Source organism: Somniosus microcephalus, chromosome 14 (genome assembly GCF_052327205.1).
Source record: "Somniosus microcephalus isolate GS21.2 chromosome 14, FLI_Smic_1.0, whole genome shotgun sequence".
NCBI classification, from domain to species: Eukaryota; Metazoa; Chordata; class Chondrichthyes; order Squaliformes; family Somniosidae; genus Somniosus; species Somniosus microcephalus.
The window spans coordinates 133,641,992-133,658,090 of record NC_141000.1 but is presented as its reverse complement, the minus strand read 5'-3'; the positions used below and the strand labels follow the sequence as shown (position 1 = coordinate 133,658,090).

The window sequence follows — 16,099 nt, the reverse complement described above, 5'->3', positions numbered from 1 at the left end:
TGGTTGAGCGGGGCTTGGTGTAGGATAGGATACAGACAGCAGGCTATCCATATACATTACTGAGCGTGGGATGTTACTGAAGCTATTATTGATCTCTGCGGCAGGACAAGACTGAAGAAGAGATGGAGGAGGAAGAACCTGTCACTGTGACCACCCTGAAATGGAAAGCAGAGAAGCTCTCCGGATTGACATTGTACTCCCCAAGTGAGTCCAGTGGGCCTCAATGGCAGGCCTGGCTCTGCACACACACCAGCAATTGCACCTTAGGTGGATGTGTGACGTCTGCCTGAATCAAGTAAATCCAGTAGGGAATTCAGGGTGAACAGGAGAGAGGATGTGCCAAATCAGGGAGCAGTGACAGGGGATCAAGCAATCATCTCGACACCGGGACACTCACCTGGGATGAAGCAGTGTCTATGAGAGTGACACTATATCTGGTGATCCAAACTGATGCCTCCCTAGTAATGTGCGTGGGACAGACTTGGGGGTGTTTGTTATCTGTTCTTGGGGTGTGCGTGATGCTGATAAGACAATATTTATTGCCCATCCCTGGTTACCCTGAGAGCATTGAGTCCCCTGTGTAATGTGGGGCTGGGGTTAGATGTGGCAGGATCCCTTCCCTCAGAGCATTGAGTCCCCTGTGTAATGTGGAGCTGGGGTTAGATGTGGCAGGATCCCTAGCCTGAGAGCATTGAGTCCCCTGTGTAATGTGGGGCTGGGGTTAGATGTGGCAGGATCCCTAGCCTGAGAGCATTGAGTCCCCTGTGTAATGTGGGGCTGGGGTTAGATGTGGCAGGATCCCTAGCCTGAGAGCATTGAGTCCCCTGTGTAATGTGGGGCTGGGGTTAGATGTGGCAGGATCCCTAGCCTGAGAGCATTGAGTCCCCTGTGTAATGTGGAGCTGGGGTTAGATGTGGCAGGATCCCTTCCCTGAGAGCATTGAGTCCCCTGTGTAATGTGGGGCTGGGGTTAGATGTGGCAGGATCCCTAGCCTGAGAGCATTGAGTCCCCTGTGTAATGTGGGGCTGGGGTTAGATGTGGCAGGATCCCTAGCCTGAGAGCATTGAGTCCCCTGTGTAATGTGGGGCTGGGGTTAGATGTGGCAGGATCCCTAGCCTGAGAGCATTGAGTCCCCTGTGTAATGTGGGGCTGGGGTTAGATGTGGCAGGATCCCTAGCCTGAGAGCATTGAGTCCCCTGTGTAATGTGGGGCTGGGGTTAGATGTGGCAGGATCCCTAGCCTGAGAGCATTGAGTCCCCTGTGTAATGTGGGGCTGGGGTTAGATGTGGCAGGATCCCTTCCCTGAGAGCATTGAGTCCCCTGTGTAATGTGGGGCTGGGGTTAGATGTGGCAGGATCCCTAGCCTGAGAGCATTGAGTCCCCTGTGTAATGTGGGGCTGGGGTTAGATGTGGCAGGATCCCTAGCCTGAGAGCATTGAGTCCCCTGTGTAATGTGGGGCTGGGGTTAGATGTGGCAGGATCCCTAGCCTGAGAGCATTGAGTCCCCTGTGTAATGTGGGGCTGGGGTTAGATGTGGCAGGATCCCTAGCCTGAGAGCATTGAGTCCCCTGTGTAATGTGGAGCTGGGGTTAGATGTGGCAGGATCCCTAGCCTGAGAGCATTGAGTCCCCTGTGTAATGTGGAGCTGGGGTTAGATGTGGCAGGATCCCTAGCCTGAGAGCATTGAGTCCCCTGTGTAATGTGGGGCTGGGGTTAGATGTGGCAGGATCCCTAGCCTGAGAGCATTGAGTCCCCTGTGTAATGTGGGGCTGGGGTTAGATGTGGCAGGATCCCTAGCCTGAGAGCATTGAGTCCCCTGTGTAATGTGGGGCTGGGGTTAGATGTGGCAGGATCCCTAGCCTGAGAGCATTGAGTCCCCTGTGTAATGTGGGGCTGGGGTTAGATGTGGCAGGATCCCTAGCCTGAGAGCATTGAGTCCCCTGTGTAATGTGGGGCTGGGGTTAGATGTGGCAGGATCCCTTCCCTGAGAGCATTGAGTCCCCTGTGTAATGTGGGGCTGGGGTTAGATGTGGCAGGATCCCTAGCCTGAGAGCATTGAGTCCCCTGTGTAATGTGGGGCTGGGGTTAGATGTGGCAGGATCCCTTCCCTGAGAGCATTGAGTCCCCTGTGTAATGTGGGGCTGGGGTTAGATGTGGCAGGATCCCTAGCCTGAGAGCATTGAGTCCCCTGTGTAATGTGGGGCTGGGGTTAGATGTGGCAGGATCCCTAGCCTGAGAGCATTGAGTCCCCTGTGTAATGTGGGGCTGGGGTTAGATGTGGCAGGATCCCTAGCCTGAGAGCATTGAGTCCCCTGTGTAATGTGGGGCTGGGGTTAGATGTGGCAGGATCCCTAGCCTGAGAGCATTGAGTCCCCTGTGTAATGTGGGGCTGGGGTTAGATGTGGCAGGATCCCTTCCCTGAGAGCATTGAGTCCCCTGTGTAATGTGGGGCTGGGGTTAGATGTGGCAGGATCCCTTCCCTGAGAGCATTGAGTCCCCTGTGTAATGTGGGGCTGGGGTTAGATGTGGCAGGATCCCTTCCCTGAGAGCATTGAGTCCCCTGTGTAATGTGGGGCTGGGGTTAGATGTGGCAGGATCCCTAGCCTGAGAGCATTGAGTCCCCTGTGTAATGTGGGGCTGGGGTTAGATGTGGCAGGATCCCTAGCCTGAGAGCATTGAGTCCCCTGTGTAATGTGGGGCTGGGGTTAGATGTGGCAGGATCCCTAGCCTGAGAGCATTGAGTCCCCTGTGTAATGTGGGGCTGGGGTTAGATGTGGCAGGATCCCTTCCCTGAAGGACATTACTTGGATTTTTAACAACAACCCAGCAGCTTTCGTGGTTATCTTTCTGATATCCAAATATTGCCAGAGTTATTGAATTAAATTTCATAATGTGCTATGGTGTGTTTGGAAGTTATAAGTTCTAGGCTACTAGTCCTGTATAATAACCGCGAGCCCCCTGCCAGAGAATTTAACCGTAACTCACCAGTATTGCGTGAGTTCCATTCACGCTCTAATTTGGCGCTTGTTGGTCATGTGTCACCAGGTCACCCCACATCCTCTCTCCCTTTTCCTGCTCCAAAACACAGCCCACATTCTCCCCTTGATGGCAACATTACTGCCAGGGTGAGTTCCTGCACCTCTTTCCCCAGCAGTAACTCACCACTAAACAGATGAATTGACTAATCGGGGGAGACTGAGCGTCCGATCTCCACTTTTCCATTTTCTAATCATCAGTGGAGATGAGGCCAGATGCTGACCTGATTGTAATTTTATTAAATGTCCATTCTCAGGGCAACATTAAAAGTTTATGAACTTGTTAAACCAGTGTGTGGGATTGAGCTTAGCACCCCAGTATCCTGCTAATGCCCAGGAGAACCATCTTGTGCTCTTGTCTTTACCACCACAAACCAGATGGGAATGGAATTGTAGTTTTTAACTGTCTCCTTTTACCCTTACAGCATTCAAGGCTGAACTAAAGGCTGATGAGCAGGCTGCCGATGAGACAGAGGCCACTGATGTCCCTGAGACAGACGTCCCAGCAACGGACGCCCCTGCGACAGACGCCCCTGAGACAGACGTCCCAGCAACGGACGCCCCTGCGACAGACGCCCCTGCGACAGACGTCCCAGCAACAGACGCCCCAGCGACGGACGCCCCAGCGACGGACGCCCCAGCGACGGACGCCCCAGCGACGGACGTCCCTGAGACAGACGCCCCTGAATTACTTCCCACTGCAGCAGAAGGTGCTGAGACAGAGGCAGAGGCCCCACCTGCGGAGTTTGCAGACTGAGGCTGTGGAGAGAGGATAGTTGGGCGGAGAGCACCACCAATTACAGAAAAACACTAGCCCACGGGCTGAAAATACTGACTGATTCACATCAGCTTAAAAATATAGACAACACAAGAAGCAGTGACTGGGTCTGCAGATTGCGACTTGAAGCTGTTTTTAACAAGGAGAACAAGTTTCCTGGTTGGGGTGTATGCAGTAGTGTGATTCATCATTCCATCTAAATTTATTTCCTCAAAAATAAATGTTCGATATAAAGGTTGTTAGAAATGTTTCATTGTCATTGCAAAGAAATCCCACTCCTTTGTAAATGCTACTCAGAATGAATAGACAGAGCTTGGTGTCACAGTTAGTCCATTATACACCTATGCATTTAAACCAACTATATTTTTTGGAACCATTCTCAGCTGGACCTTAAGAGTTCCTGTACTTGGTTACAAACACGGAATGAGCGAGCTCAGCACACAACTTCAGAACTCCACCTAGCAAGCAGCAAGCGAAAGGTCACTCATCTTAACATCGGCAACTCACTCTTCCTTATTGTACGGCTGTTCACCTCTGGGCTCAAATCCAGCCTTGACAGAGAGAATAAAAGCCCATCGTGCCTGTGCTGGCTCTTTGAAAGAGCTCTCCAATTAGTCCCACTCCCCTGCTCTTTCCCCACAGCCCTGCACATTTTTCCTTTTCCAGTATTTACCCAATTTCCTTTTGGAAGTTCCTATTGAATCTGCTTCCACCGCCCTTTCAGGCAGCGCATTCCAGATCACAACAACTCGCCGCGTAAAAAAATTCTCATCTCCCCTCTGGTTCTTTTGCCAATTACTTTAAATCTGTGTCCTCTGGTTACCGACCATCCTGCCAGTGGAAACAGTTTCTCTTTATTTCCTCAATCAAAACCCTTCATGATTTTGAACACCTTTATCAAATTTCCTCTCAACCTTCTCTGCTCTAAGGAGAACAACCCCAGCTTCTCCACTCTATCCACATAACTGAAGTCACTCATCCCTGGAACCATTCGAGTAAATCTCCTCTGCACCCTCTCTGAGGTCTTGACATCCTTCCTAAAGTGCGGTGCCCAGAACCGGACACAATCCTCCAGCTGGGGCCCAACCAGTGATTTCTAAGGGGGAGAAATTCGGTCTCGCCCCGTTTGGGCCGCAATTATCGGCTGGGCGCAAAGTTTAGCGCCTGCCACTAATTATCACCTCCGATTGCAAACTTGGCTTCTATCGCCCCTGGAGGTGATTGGAGTGCTAAATCAGGCGCTACACACCTCTCTTAAAGTGCTAACGCCGAGGAGCGAGGCGCTACGTCAGAGTGCTGGCGAAGCTCATGTGATGTCAGTCAGCAATGGAACACAGACACACTGGCGCCGGCCAGTTCTTAAAGGGGAGGGTCGATCTTGCTCTCCAGCCACACCCTGCTCATTGCAGTATTGAATCTCAGCCTGGAGAGACCTGTACTTCAATTCTACAGGAACCAACAATGGAGAGGCCCAGGGAAGGAGCGCAGCGCTTCAGCGACCGGGCCTTGGTGGCTCTGGTTGGCGCAGTGGAGCGCTGAAGGTCAGTACTCTACCCACAGAGTGGCAGGAGACCATTGCCACGCGATTATAGAATGTGGAGGGAGGTGGCTCAGCACGTCTCCTCCAGGAGCATGTTGCCCAGGACCCACACCCAATGTCGGAAGAAGTTCAACGACTTCACTCGGGTGGTCAGGGTGAGTGGCTGCTTTTCAATACCTCTCCATCCCTCCATCTCAACTTCACTCTGTGCCTAGAGGGTATAAAAACCCCAAATGCCCAACACTCATCCAAGACCTATGGCCATCTCATAAAACACACACGCACATTCCACACCTTGCATACATTAAGGGCTATTCAACTATGGGAGGCACATCAGGCAAGCACATGGCTGCACATTCACTCAGATGCCGTCCTTTTTCTTGCAGGCCAAGCTATCTCACAACAGGCGCCAGCAGCAACGGACGGGTGGAGGGCCGGCTGAGCTGCAGACCCTCACCGATCTGGAGGCGCACGTGCACAGGATCGTTGCCAGCCAGGTGATAGGTGCTGTGGCCACTGGAGAGGTCAACACCCTTGGGGACAGCAATGGTAAGTTCATCAGCTTTCTCTCTCATTCCACTTGCCCCTCACAACACCAGCCTTTTACACTTTCAATCCAACTTACTAAATGTCTCCAGTTCTTGCTCCCTTAGTGCCCCCCTGTCCTCACTCTAAAGCCACTCTTGTACCTCCCTGCTTTCAGATAGTGAACCACCAGCTGAGCAGCCTGTCCCTCAACCAACCAGTGGGAGCGACGCCCCAGGCGAGGAGGAAGAGGAAGCTGGAGCCTCAGCGCCTGCGTCTCCTGAGGGAGCCCATGCCCACACTGGGACCACACCTTCCATGGAGGGGAGCAGGGAGAAAGGGTCTGATGAGGATGAAGCTCCGGGACCAGCGGGCTGCAGTAACGCCATGGGGGTAGGGAAGCTCGGGGGGCCATCTCCCCGGAGGGCGAGTAGGCAAGCGAGTCCTGCTGCACTGGACGCAGAGGAGGAACGCATCATTGCGGAAATGAATAGCCAGGCCTTGAGCATGCACACTGAGATCATGGGTGCAATGGCAAGGGTGCCCGAAAGCATTGATGGACTGACAAGGAGTGTGGAGCACTCTGCTGCAGCACAGGCGGACACAACACAACTGCTTAGTGCTGCAATTTAGTCACTGGCTGCTGACATCTAATCTCTGACTGCTCTCATGCAGTCTCAGATTGATGTAACGCAAGCACTGACTGCTGCCATCATCGCTGGTTCGGCCACATTGCCCCGGGGCTCTCACAGCGCCGCAGCAGGCCAGCAATCTGTGCTCGAGCAGATTGCTCTGGATGCTGAGGTACTGCCTTGTGGGAGTGCCAATGCGTCAGTCGAGCAGGAAGGTGCTGTCCTCTCTCAAGATGACAGCATTCCTGCTCCCACCACTGTCACTTCCCCATTGCACTTGCCACCGCCTGCAACACAGCCAGCCCAGACTGCTGCCACCCATGCAGAGTTAGTGCAGTCTGCAGCCGGGACCTCCAGGCCCAGAGCTGGTCGAGGGCGTCCTTCAAGGGCATCTGTAGTCTCAGCATCTGACATTCAGCAGCCTTCCACCAGCCTTGCTGCAGCCACTGGGGCCCCATTACGGAGGAGCAGTAGGGTGGGAAGGGGAGAAGTGCGCAGGGGATGGAGATCACCCTCGATGGGCAAACAGTAGGAGGTCTAAATAAATGGTGGGAATGTTTGTAGTAAAGGTCGAGGTTCGTCTGCATTTGTTTACTGTTTTGGCGTTTTTCTCCAGCTTGTGAGAACCAGTTCTGTTAATTCATGATTTGTTGTGTTTGTTCCTAATTGTTTGTCCTGAATAAATGACACACACAGAGTTTGTTAAAGAAAAAAGTTGTTGTATTCAAAAATTACATTTTTGGCCTTTGGAATCATTGCAGCTTTGGCCGGCTATAGTGGGTGCAGGTTGCTTTCCATTATGTTGTTCTCCATGCCAGAAGCCATCTTCTGAGTAGGGGCCTAGAAGTGGCTTGTTATCAGCCATTGACAGACGGCCCTTGCAGTGGCAACATTGTGGGCCTCCCTCCCACCTTGGTGCTGCTGCTGATCATTGTAATGTATATACCTTTAAGTGGGGAACTATCTTTTACAGCTCATGTATACTGCAGTACCGGCAGTGACCACACCTGTATATAGCCCTGAGTAGTAATCTGTACAGATCAGTTCAACTGTGAGCCACGTTGAGTAAACACCTGTTGTACCGTTTCTGCTGCAGTCTGTATCTTATTATACACGGACGTAACAATCATCCTCCTCTTCCTCCTCTTCCACCTCCTCCTCCTCCTCAGGTGGTGGTGCACCAATCCCTGGTGGCATTGGCTGGGTCCTCAGGATTGCCAGGTTGTGAAGCATGCAGCATACAACTATGAAGAGGGAGACTTGATCAGGAGAGTACTGCAGGGCTCCTCCTGAGTGGTCCAGACAGCGGAACCGTTGCTTGAGCACGCCGATCGTCTGCTCAATTATGTTCCTGGTGGCGAGATGGCTCTCATTGTACCGCAGCTTGGCAGGGGTGTTGGGGTTACGGAACGGTGTCATCAGCCAGGTGCAGAGTGGATAACCCTTGTCCCCGAGGAGCCAACCACTTGGGTGATGCGGTGCCTGGAAAAGGTCTGGCACACCAGTCTGGCGCAGGATGCAAGCATCGTGGCTGCTGCCAGGATAGCGGGCATTGACGGCGAGTATGAGCTGTCTGTGGTCACATTTAAGGAGTGGTAGCCCTTGCGGTTTTGGAAAACCTCTGCATTTTCATGCGGTGCCCACAATGCCACATGCGTGCAGCCAATGGCGTCCTGCACCAGGGGGAAGCCCGCTATCCTAGCAAAGCCACGTGCGCATTCATGCTGTTTGGCCTAGGTCATGGGGAAAGAGATGTACTGGCATCTCCTTTTATACAAGGCATTTGTCACCTCCCGGATACAGTGATGGACAGCGAACAGGGAGATATTGGCGATGTCCCCAGTAGATACTTGAAAGGAGCCGCTGACATAAAAATTCAGAGCCACTGTCACCTTCACTGCCACCGACAGAGACGTCCTGGGCCTCAGTTGAGGCTGCAGATCTGGTTGTGGCAGAGCTCAGTGACCACCTCCTTGCTGAAGCACAGCCTTCACAAACACTGCTCCTCAGACAAATGAATGTAGGAGAATTGCTCCTGGAATACCCTGGGACGGTAAGGTCTCCTGTGCAGAGGCCTGCCCTCCTCCCTCTGGCCATGTTTGCCACTCTCTCTCTGCATCTCTGATGCCTCTGATTCTGCAGGTGCAGGACGACGCCTTGAATAAGTGCAGCCCCCATAGTTGCTTCTAAATCGATGCAAGGAAGGTCAAATCAAAAAGAACCTGCAAAGTGCTGCTCAGTACGCAAAACTCCTTCTCTCCAGAAGTCTCTCTCTCTCTCAGAATGCGTGGTGCAAAAATGTCGTCAACAAAAAAAGGCAGGAAGAGGCCGCCTTTAAATAGCGCTCCCCCAGTCCCTTCCCTACTGCAAAATGTTCCCCTCTACCTGTCATTGCTAGCGGCAGGCGGAAAGGCAGGGGGCGCCACTCAATATCCGGTCCAGGGCGCTACTGGGATGTTGCACGCTTGACTGACGTCACGATCTGCGGGTGCAGGAGATCGTGGCGTTAGTGTTTAGCGCCACCGCAAAATGTCTGGTCAATTTCGCGAGCGGTGCAAACATCGCCGCGCCCGGGCGCTAGTTGCTTTGCGCTCTTACAGCGCTAAAAGGAGGCGCTAATCAACCGAATTTTTCCCCCTAAATGTTTAGCATGATTTACTTGCTTTTGTACTCTATGCCTCTATTAATAAAGCCAAAGATCCCATATGTATTTTTAACAACCTTTGCAACTTGTCCTGCTACCAACAAAGATTTGTGTACGTAATCTCCCAGGTCTCTCTGTACCTGCACCCCATTTAAAATTGTACCATTTAGTTTATATTGCCTTTCCTTCCAAAATGCATCACTTCACACTTCTTTGCAATTAATTTAATCTGCTATGTGTCTGCCCATTTCACCAGTCTGTCTGTGCCTCCTGAAGTCTGTTACTATTTTCCTCACTGTTTACTACATTTCTGAGTTTTGTGTCATCTGCAAACTTTGAAATTATGCCCTGTATACCCAAGTCCAAGTCATTAATAATATATATATATCAACAGAACAGTGGTCTTAATACATGTCCCTGGGGAGACACCACTGTACACTTCCCTCCAGTCTGAAAAACAACCGTTCACCACTACTCTCCGCTTTCTGTCCCTTAGCCAAATCCATATCCAAATCCATATCCCTTTAATCTCATGGGCTTCAATTTTGCTTACAAGTCTATTATGTGGCACTTCATCAAATGTCTTTTGAAAGTCCTTCTACACATCAACGGCACTATCCTCATCAACCCTCCCCGTTACTTCATCAAAGAACTCAATCAAGTTAGTAAAACATGATTTGCCTTTAACAAATCTATGTTGGCTGTCATTTATTAACCCATATTTTTCCTAGTGACAATGAGTTTTGTCCTGGATTATTGTCTCTTAAAATTTCAGATCTTTTCCTAAAGTGTGGTGCCCAGAATTGGACTCAATACTCCAGCTGGGGCCGAACTAGTGTTTTATAAAGGTTTAGCCTAACTTCCTGGCTTTTGTACTTTATGCTTCAATTTAGAAAGCCCAGGATCCCATATGCTTCATTAATTGCTTTGTTAACCTGCCTGCCACCTTCAAAGATTTGTGCACAAACACACCCAGGTCTCTCTGTTCTTCCACCCCCTTAAAATTGTACCATTTAGCTTGTATTACAATCCTTAGAAGCAGGGGTGGTGCCAAACGACTGGTGGATTGCAAATGTTTACACCCTTGTTTAAAAAAGGGGATTAGGATAAACATCCACCCTCTCCATGTCTGCAGTGTGCACTATCTACAGCAGGGGTGGGCAATCATTTGGGCTGGAGGGCCGCTTAATAATTTTTGGTGAGCTGTTGAGGGCCGCACACTAATATTCCCCCGAAGATGCGTGGGAGAGGAAAGACACAGCGCCGGTCTCTTCGGTAAAACTAAGTCATCAGGGTTTTGGGTGGGGTTTGTCGAGGAATCGGGTTGTGGGGTGAGTTCAGGGCACAGTGTGGGGTGAGTTCAGGGCTGGGAGTGTGGGGTGAGTTCAGGGCACAGTGTGGGTGAGTTCAGGGCTGGGAGTGTGGGGTGAGTTCAGGGCTGGGAGTGTGGGGTGAGTTCAGGGCACAGTGTGGGGTGAGTTCAGGGCTGGGAGTGTGGGGTGAGTTCAGGGCTCAGTGTGGGGTGAGTTCAGGGTTCAGTGTGGGGTGAGTTCAGGGTTCAGTGTGGGGTGAGTTCAGGGCACAGTGTGGGTGGGTTCAGGGCTCGGAATGTGGGGTGAGTTTAGGGCTGGGAGTGTGGGGTGAGTTCAGGGCTGGGAGTGTGGGGTGAGTTCAGGGCTGGGAGTGTGGGGTGAGTTCAGGGTTCATTGTGGGGTGAGTTCAGGGCTGGGAGTGTGGGGTGAGTTCAGGGCTCAGTGTGGGGTGAGTTCAGGGCTCAGTGTGGGGTGAGTTCAGGGCTCGGTGTGGGGTGAGTTCAGGGCTCTGTGGGGTGAGTTCAGGGTTCAGTGTGGGGTGAGTTCAGGGTTCAGTGTGGGGAGAGTTCAGGGTTCAGTGTGGGGTGAGTTCAGGGCTGGGAGTGTGGGGTGAGTTCAGGGCTCAGTGTGGGGTGAGTTCAGGGCTCAGTGTGGGGTGAGTTCAGGGCTCGGTGTGGGGTGAGTTCAGGGCTCTGTGGGGTGAGTTCAGGGTTCAGTGTGGGGTGAGTTCAGGGTTCAGTGTGGGGAGAGTTCAGGGTTCAGTGTGGGGTGAGTTCAGGGTTCAGTGTGGGGGGTGAGTTCAGGGGTCAGTGTGGGGTGAGTTCAGGGTTCAGTGTGGGGTGAGTTCAGGGCTTGGTGTGGGTGAGTTCAGGGTTCAGTGTGGGGTGAGTTCAGGGCTCAGTGTGGGGTGAGTTCAGGGTTCATTGTGGGGAGATTCTAGGGTTCAGTGTGGGGTGAGTTCAGGGCTCAGTGTGGGGTGAGTTCAGGGCTCAGTGTGGGGTGAGTTCAGGGTTCAGTGTGGGGAGAGTTCCAGGGTTCAGTGTGGGGAGAGTTCCAGGGTTCAGTGTGGGGAGAGTTCCAGGGTTCAGTGTGGGGAGAGTTCCAGGGTTCAGTGTGGGGAGAGTTCAGGGTTCAGTGTGGGGAGAGTTCAGGGTTCAGTGTGGGGCGAGTTCAGGGTTCAGTGTGGGGTGAGTTCAGGGTTCAGTGTGGGGTGAGTTCAGGGTTCATTGTGGGGAGATTCTAGGGTTCAGTGTGGGGTGAGTTCAGGGCTCAGTGTGGGGTGAGTTCAGGGTTCAGTGTGGGGAGAGTTCCAGGGTTCAGTGTGGGGAGAGTTCCAGGGTTCAGTGTGGGGAGAGTTCCAGGGTTCAGTGTGGGGAGAGTTCCAGGGTTCAGTGTGGGGAGAGTTCAGGGTTCAGTGTGGGGAGAGTTCAGGGTTCAGTGTGGGGTGAGTTCAGGGTTCAGTGTGGGGTGAGTTCAGGGTTCAGTGTGGGGGGTGAGTTCAGGGGTCAGTGTGGGGTGAGTTCAGGGTTCATTGTAGGGTGAGTTCAGGGCTTGGTGTGGGTGAGTTCAGGGTTCAGTGTGGGGTGAGTTCAGGGCTCAGTGTGGGGTGGGTTCAGGGTTCATTGTGGGGAGATTCTAGGGTTCAGTGTGGGGTGAGTTCAGGGTTCAGTGTGGGGTGAGTTCAGGGCTCAGTGTGGGGTGAGTTCAGGGCTCAGTGTGGGGTGAGTTCCAGGGTTCAGTGTGGGGAGAGTTCCAGGGTTCAGTGTGGGGAGAGTTCCAGGGTTCAGTGTGGGGAGAGTTCCAGGGTTCAGTGTGGGGAGAGTTCCAGGGTTCAGTGTGGGGAGAGTTCCAGGGTTCAGTGTGGGGAGAGTTCCAGGGTTCAGTGTGGGGAGAGTTCCAGGGTTCAGTGTGGGGAGAGTTCCAGGGTTCAGTGTGGGGAGAGTTCCAGGGTTCAGTGTGGGGAGAGTTCCAGGGTTCAGTGTGGGGAGAGTTCCAGGGTTCAGTGTGGGGAGAGTTCAGGGTTCAGTGTGGGGAGAGTTCAGGGTTGGGAGTTCCGGGAGAGGAAAGATGCAATGCCGGTCTCTTTCTTCGGTAAAACTGAGTCGTTGTGATGAGCAGCCATGACTCCACGGAGGAGTGTATAGTGGGCATGGGCTGCAGTGCCCCCACCAACCAGCAATGAATGGTGGATTTGGTCGGTTTTAGAAAAGTGGTTCATGGAGCTAGAGCGGGAGAAAGCTGGAGACTGACATTCAAGACACAAAAGGGATGCAGATCTGCAGCCTTCTCCCAGGCCGCAGTAACCCTGAGCGAGCTCTCTTCGGGAGACTCGGATGAATGTGCTGCTCGAGGTCCAGCAGGCTGGATACGACCCGCGGGCCATATTTTACCCACCACCGATCTACAGGATGCTGAGCAAGGCTTCTTCGGCAGCACCTCCCAAACCTGCGACCTCTTCCACCTAGAAGGACAAGGGCAGCAGGCGCATGGGAACACCACCACCTCCAAGTTCCCCTCCAAGTCACACACCATCCTGACTTAGAAATATATCGCCGATCCTTCATTGTTGCTGGGTCAAAATCCTGGAACACCCTCCCTAACGGCACTGTGGGAGCACCTTCACCACATGGACTGCAGCGGTTCAAGAAGGCGGCTCACCACCACCTTCTCAAGGGCAATTAGGGATGGGCAATAAATGCTGGCCTTGCCAGCGACGCCCACATCCCGGGAATGAATAATAAACATTATACAGTGCCTTTAATGTAGGACAAGGTGCCAGTGTTTGTCCTACACCAGCAGTGCCATTGGGGGATAGCAAAATACTGCAGATGCTGGAAATCCAAAATAACAACAGAAAATGCTGGAAAAACTCAGCAGGCCAGGCAACATCCGGGGAGAGAAATTAGAGTTGACATTTCGGGTCAAAACCCTTTTTCAAAACTGGAAAGGAAACAAAATAGATCGAAGGCAGGGCTGCGATAGAACAAAAGAAGTAAAAGAGACATTAAGAGGTATTCAAAACTAGACCAGATGGTAATAGGACAGTGGAGACAAGAGACGGCTGAGATTAGGTGTGAAGTGTTCTGGCAGAATGAGGGACAGCTGCCATGTGGGAGAGAGAGAAACAAAAGGAAAGGGGGGGGAGGGAAGACCCAAAAAAAAGGGGTGGAAAAAAATATAAGTAAAAATGTAACAGGGGCCGTGGTTATGATCTGAAATAGTTGAACTCGATGTTGAGTCCGAGGCTGTAAAGCGCCATTGGGCATTGTCGAGTGAAGGCAGGCCGGGGCTGACGCGGGCCCGTCGCCATGGTGACGCGGGCAGTGCGCATGCGCGGCGGTCTGCTCCTCCGCTTTCCCAGCATTCCCCGGCCCGCCATGGCCACCGCCGAGAGCCAGTTCGCCCAGCGGCTCGCCTCCAACGACAAGCGCTTCCGAGACCGAGCCGTCAGGAAGCTGCGGCGGTACCTCAGCGCCCGCTCGCTGCGCCCCTCAGGTAACGGGCGCCCGCCTGCCTCCCGGCTTGGCCTTAGGCCTCGGTGTCAAGCCAGGCGGCCTAGGCCTCACACGTGCGTTGCCATGGCAGTGACTAAAGGGGGGGAGAGAGAGAGTGAGTGTGGGCCCGGGGGGGGGGAGAGAGAGAGAGTGAGTGTGGGCCCGGGGGGGGGGGAGAGAGAGAGTGAGAGTGAGAGAGAGAGAGAGTGAGAGTGAGAGAGTGTGGGCCCGGGGGGGGGGAGAGAGAGAGTGAGTGTGGGCCCGGGGGGGGGGGGAGAGAGAGAGTGAGTGTGGGCCCGGGGGGGGGGGAAGAGAGAGAGTGAGTGTGGGCCCGGGGGGGGGGGAGAGAGAGAGTGAGTGTGGGCCCGGGGGGGGGAGAGAGAGTGTGTGGGCCCGGGGGGGGGGGGAGAGAGAGGAGTGAGTGTGGGCCCGGGGGGGGGGAGAGAGAGAGTGAGTGTGGGCCCGGGGGGGGGAGAGAGAGTGTGGGCCCGGGGGGGGGAGTGTGTGGGCCCGGGGGGGAGAGAGAGAGAGAGAGAGGGCCCGAGGGGGGGGGGAGAGAGAGAGAGGGCCCGAGGGGGGGGGGGAGAGAGAGAGGGCCCGAGGGGGGGGGAGAGAGAGAGTGCCCGAGGGGGGGAGGGGGAGAGAGAGGGCCCGAGGGGGGGGGGGGGGGGAGAGAGAGAGAGGGCCCGAGGGGGGGGGGGGGGAGAGAGAGAGTGCCCGAGGGGGGGGGGGGGGAGAGAGAGAGTGCCCGAGGGGGGGAGGGGGAGAGAGAGAGTGCCCGAGGGGGGGAGGGGGAGAGAGAGAGTGCCCGAGGGGGGGGAGGGGGAGAGAGAGAGTGCCCGAGGGGGGGAGGGGGAGAGAGAGAGTGCCCGAGGGGGGGAGGGGGAGAGAGAGAGAGTGCCCGAGGGGGGGAGGGGGAGAGAGAGAGAGTGCCCGAGGGGGGGAGGGGGAGAGAGAGAGAGTGCCCGAGGGGGGGAGGGGGAGAGAGAGAGTGCCCGAGGGGGGGAGGGGGAGAGAGAGAGGGCCCGAGGGGGGAGAGGGGGGGGGGAGAGAGAGGGCCCGAGGGGGGGGGGGGGGGAGAGAGAGAGAGAGAGCCCGAGGGGGTGGGGGGGAGAGAGAGAGAGAGAGAGCCCGAGGGGGTGGGGGTGGGGAGAGAGAGAGAGAGAGAGAGAGCCCGAGGGGTGGGGGTGGGGAGAGAGAGAGAGAGAGAGAGAGAGGGCCCGAGGGGGGGGGGGGGAGAGAGAGGGCCCGAGGGGGGGGGGGAGAGAGGGCCCGAGGGGGGGGGGGGAGAGAGAGAGAGGGCCCGAGGGGGGGGGGGGAGAGAGAGAGAGAGAGAGAGAGCCCGAGGGGGGGGGGGGGGGCGAAGAGAGAGAGAGAGAGACCGAGGGGGGGGGGGGGGGGAGAGAGAGAGAGAGAGAGAGCCGAGGGGGGGGGGGGGGGAGAGAGAGAGAGAGAGCCCGAGGGGGTGGGGGGGGGGGGGAGAGAGAGAGAGGGCCCGAGGGGGGGGGGGGAGAGAGAGAGAGAGAGAGCCCGAGGGGGGGGGGGGAGAGAGAGAGAGAGAGCCCGAGGGGGGGGGGGGGAGAGAGAGAGAGAGCCCGAGGGGGGGGGGGGAGAGAGAGAGAGGGCCCGAGGGGGGGGGGGGGGGAGAGAGAGAGAGAGGGCCCGAGGGGGGGGGGGGGGGAGAGAGAGAGAGAGGGCCCGAGGGGGGGGGGGGGGAGAGAGAGAGAGGGCCCGAGGGGGGGGGGGGAGGAGAGAGAGAGAGGGCCCGAGGGGGGGGGGGGGGGAGAGAGAGAGAGGGCCCGAGGGGGGGGGGGGGGGAGAGAGAGAGAGGGCCCGAGGGGGGGGAGGGGGGGGGAGAGAGAGAGAGGGCCCGAGGGGGGGGGGGGGGGAGAGAGAGAGAGAGGGCCCGAGGGGGGGGGGGGGGGAGAGAGAGAGAGGGCCCGAGGGGGGGGGGGGGGGGGAGAGAGAGAGAGGGCCCGAGGGGGGGGGGGAGAGAGAGAGAGGGCCCGAGGGGGGGGGGAGAGAGAGAGAGGGCCCGAGGGGGGGGGGGGGGAAGAGAGAGGGCCCGAGGGGGGGGGGGGGGAGAGAGAGAGGGCCCGAGGGGGGAGGGGGAGGGGGGGGGAGAGAGAGAGAGAGAG

At 55.5% G+C, this 16,099-nt stretch overlaps 2 protein-coding genes across 5 annotated transcripts in view; both read left to right on the top strand.

The window, feature by feature from the left end:
* rsph1 (radial spoke head component 1) overlaps positions 1–4,059 on the top strand; it is a 28,443-nt gene extending 24,384 nt beyond the window's left edge. Inside the window, exons 7-8 of the mRNA XM_086007335.1 lie at positions 105–204; positions 3,461–4,059. Coding sequence (XP_085863461.1) covers positions 105–204; positions 3,461–3,792 — 432 coding nt within the window. The 3' untranslated portion in view covers positions 3,793–4,059. The remainder of the gene's footprint in view (positions 1–104; positions 205–3,460) is intronic.
* A 9,675-nt stretch (positions 4,060–13,734) lies between these two features.
* The window catches only part of rrp1 (ribosomal RNA processing 1), a 428,065-nt gene continuing 425,700 nt past the window's right edge, over positions 13,735–16,099 (top strand). Inside the window, exon 1 of one of the 4 annotated variants that reach the window (XM_086007334.1) lies at positions 13,735–13,962. In XM_086007334.1, the coding sequence (XP_085863460.1) occupies positions 13,776–13,962 (187 nt within the window). In that variant the 5' untranslated portion in view covers positions 13,735–13,775. The remainder of the gene's footprint in view (positions 13,963–16,099) is intronic. The other 3 variants (XM_086007333.1, XM_086007332.1, XM_086007331.1) reach the window with 3 other exon arrangements.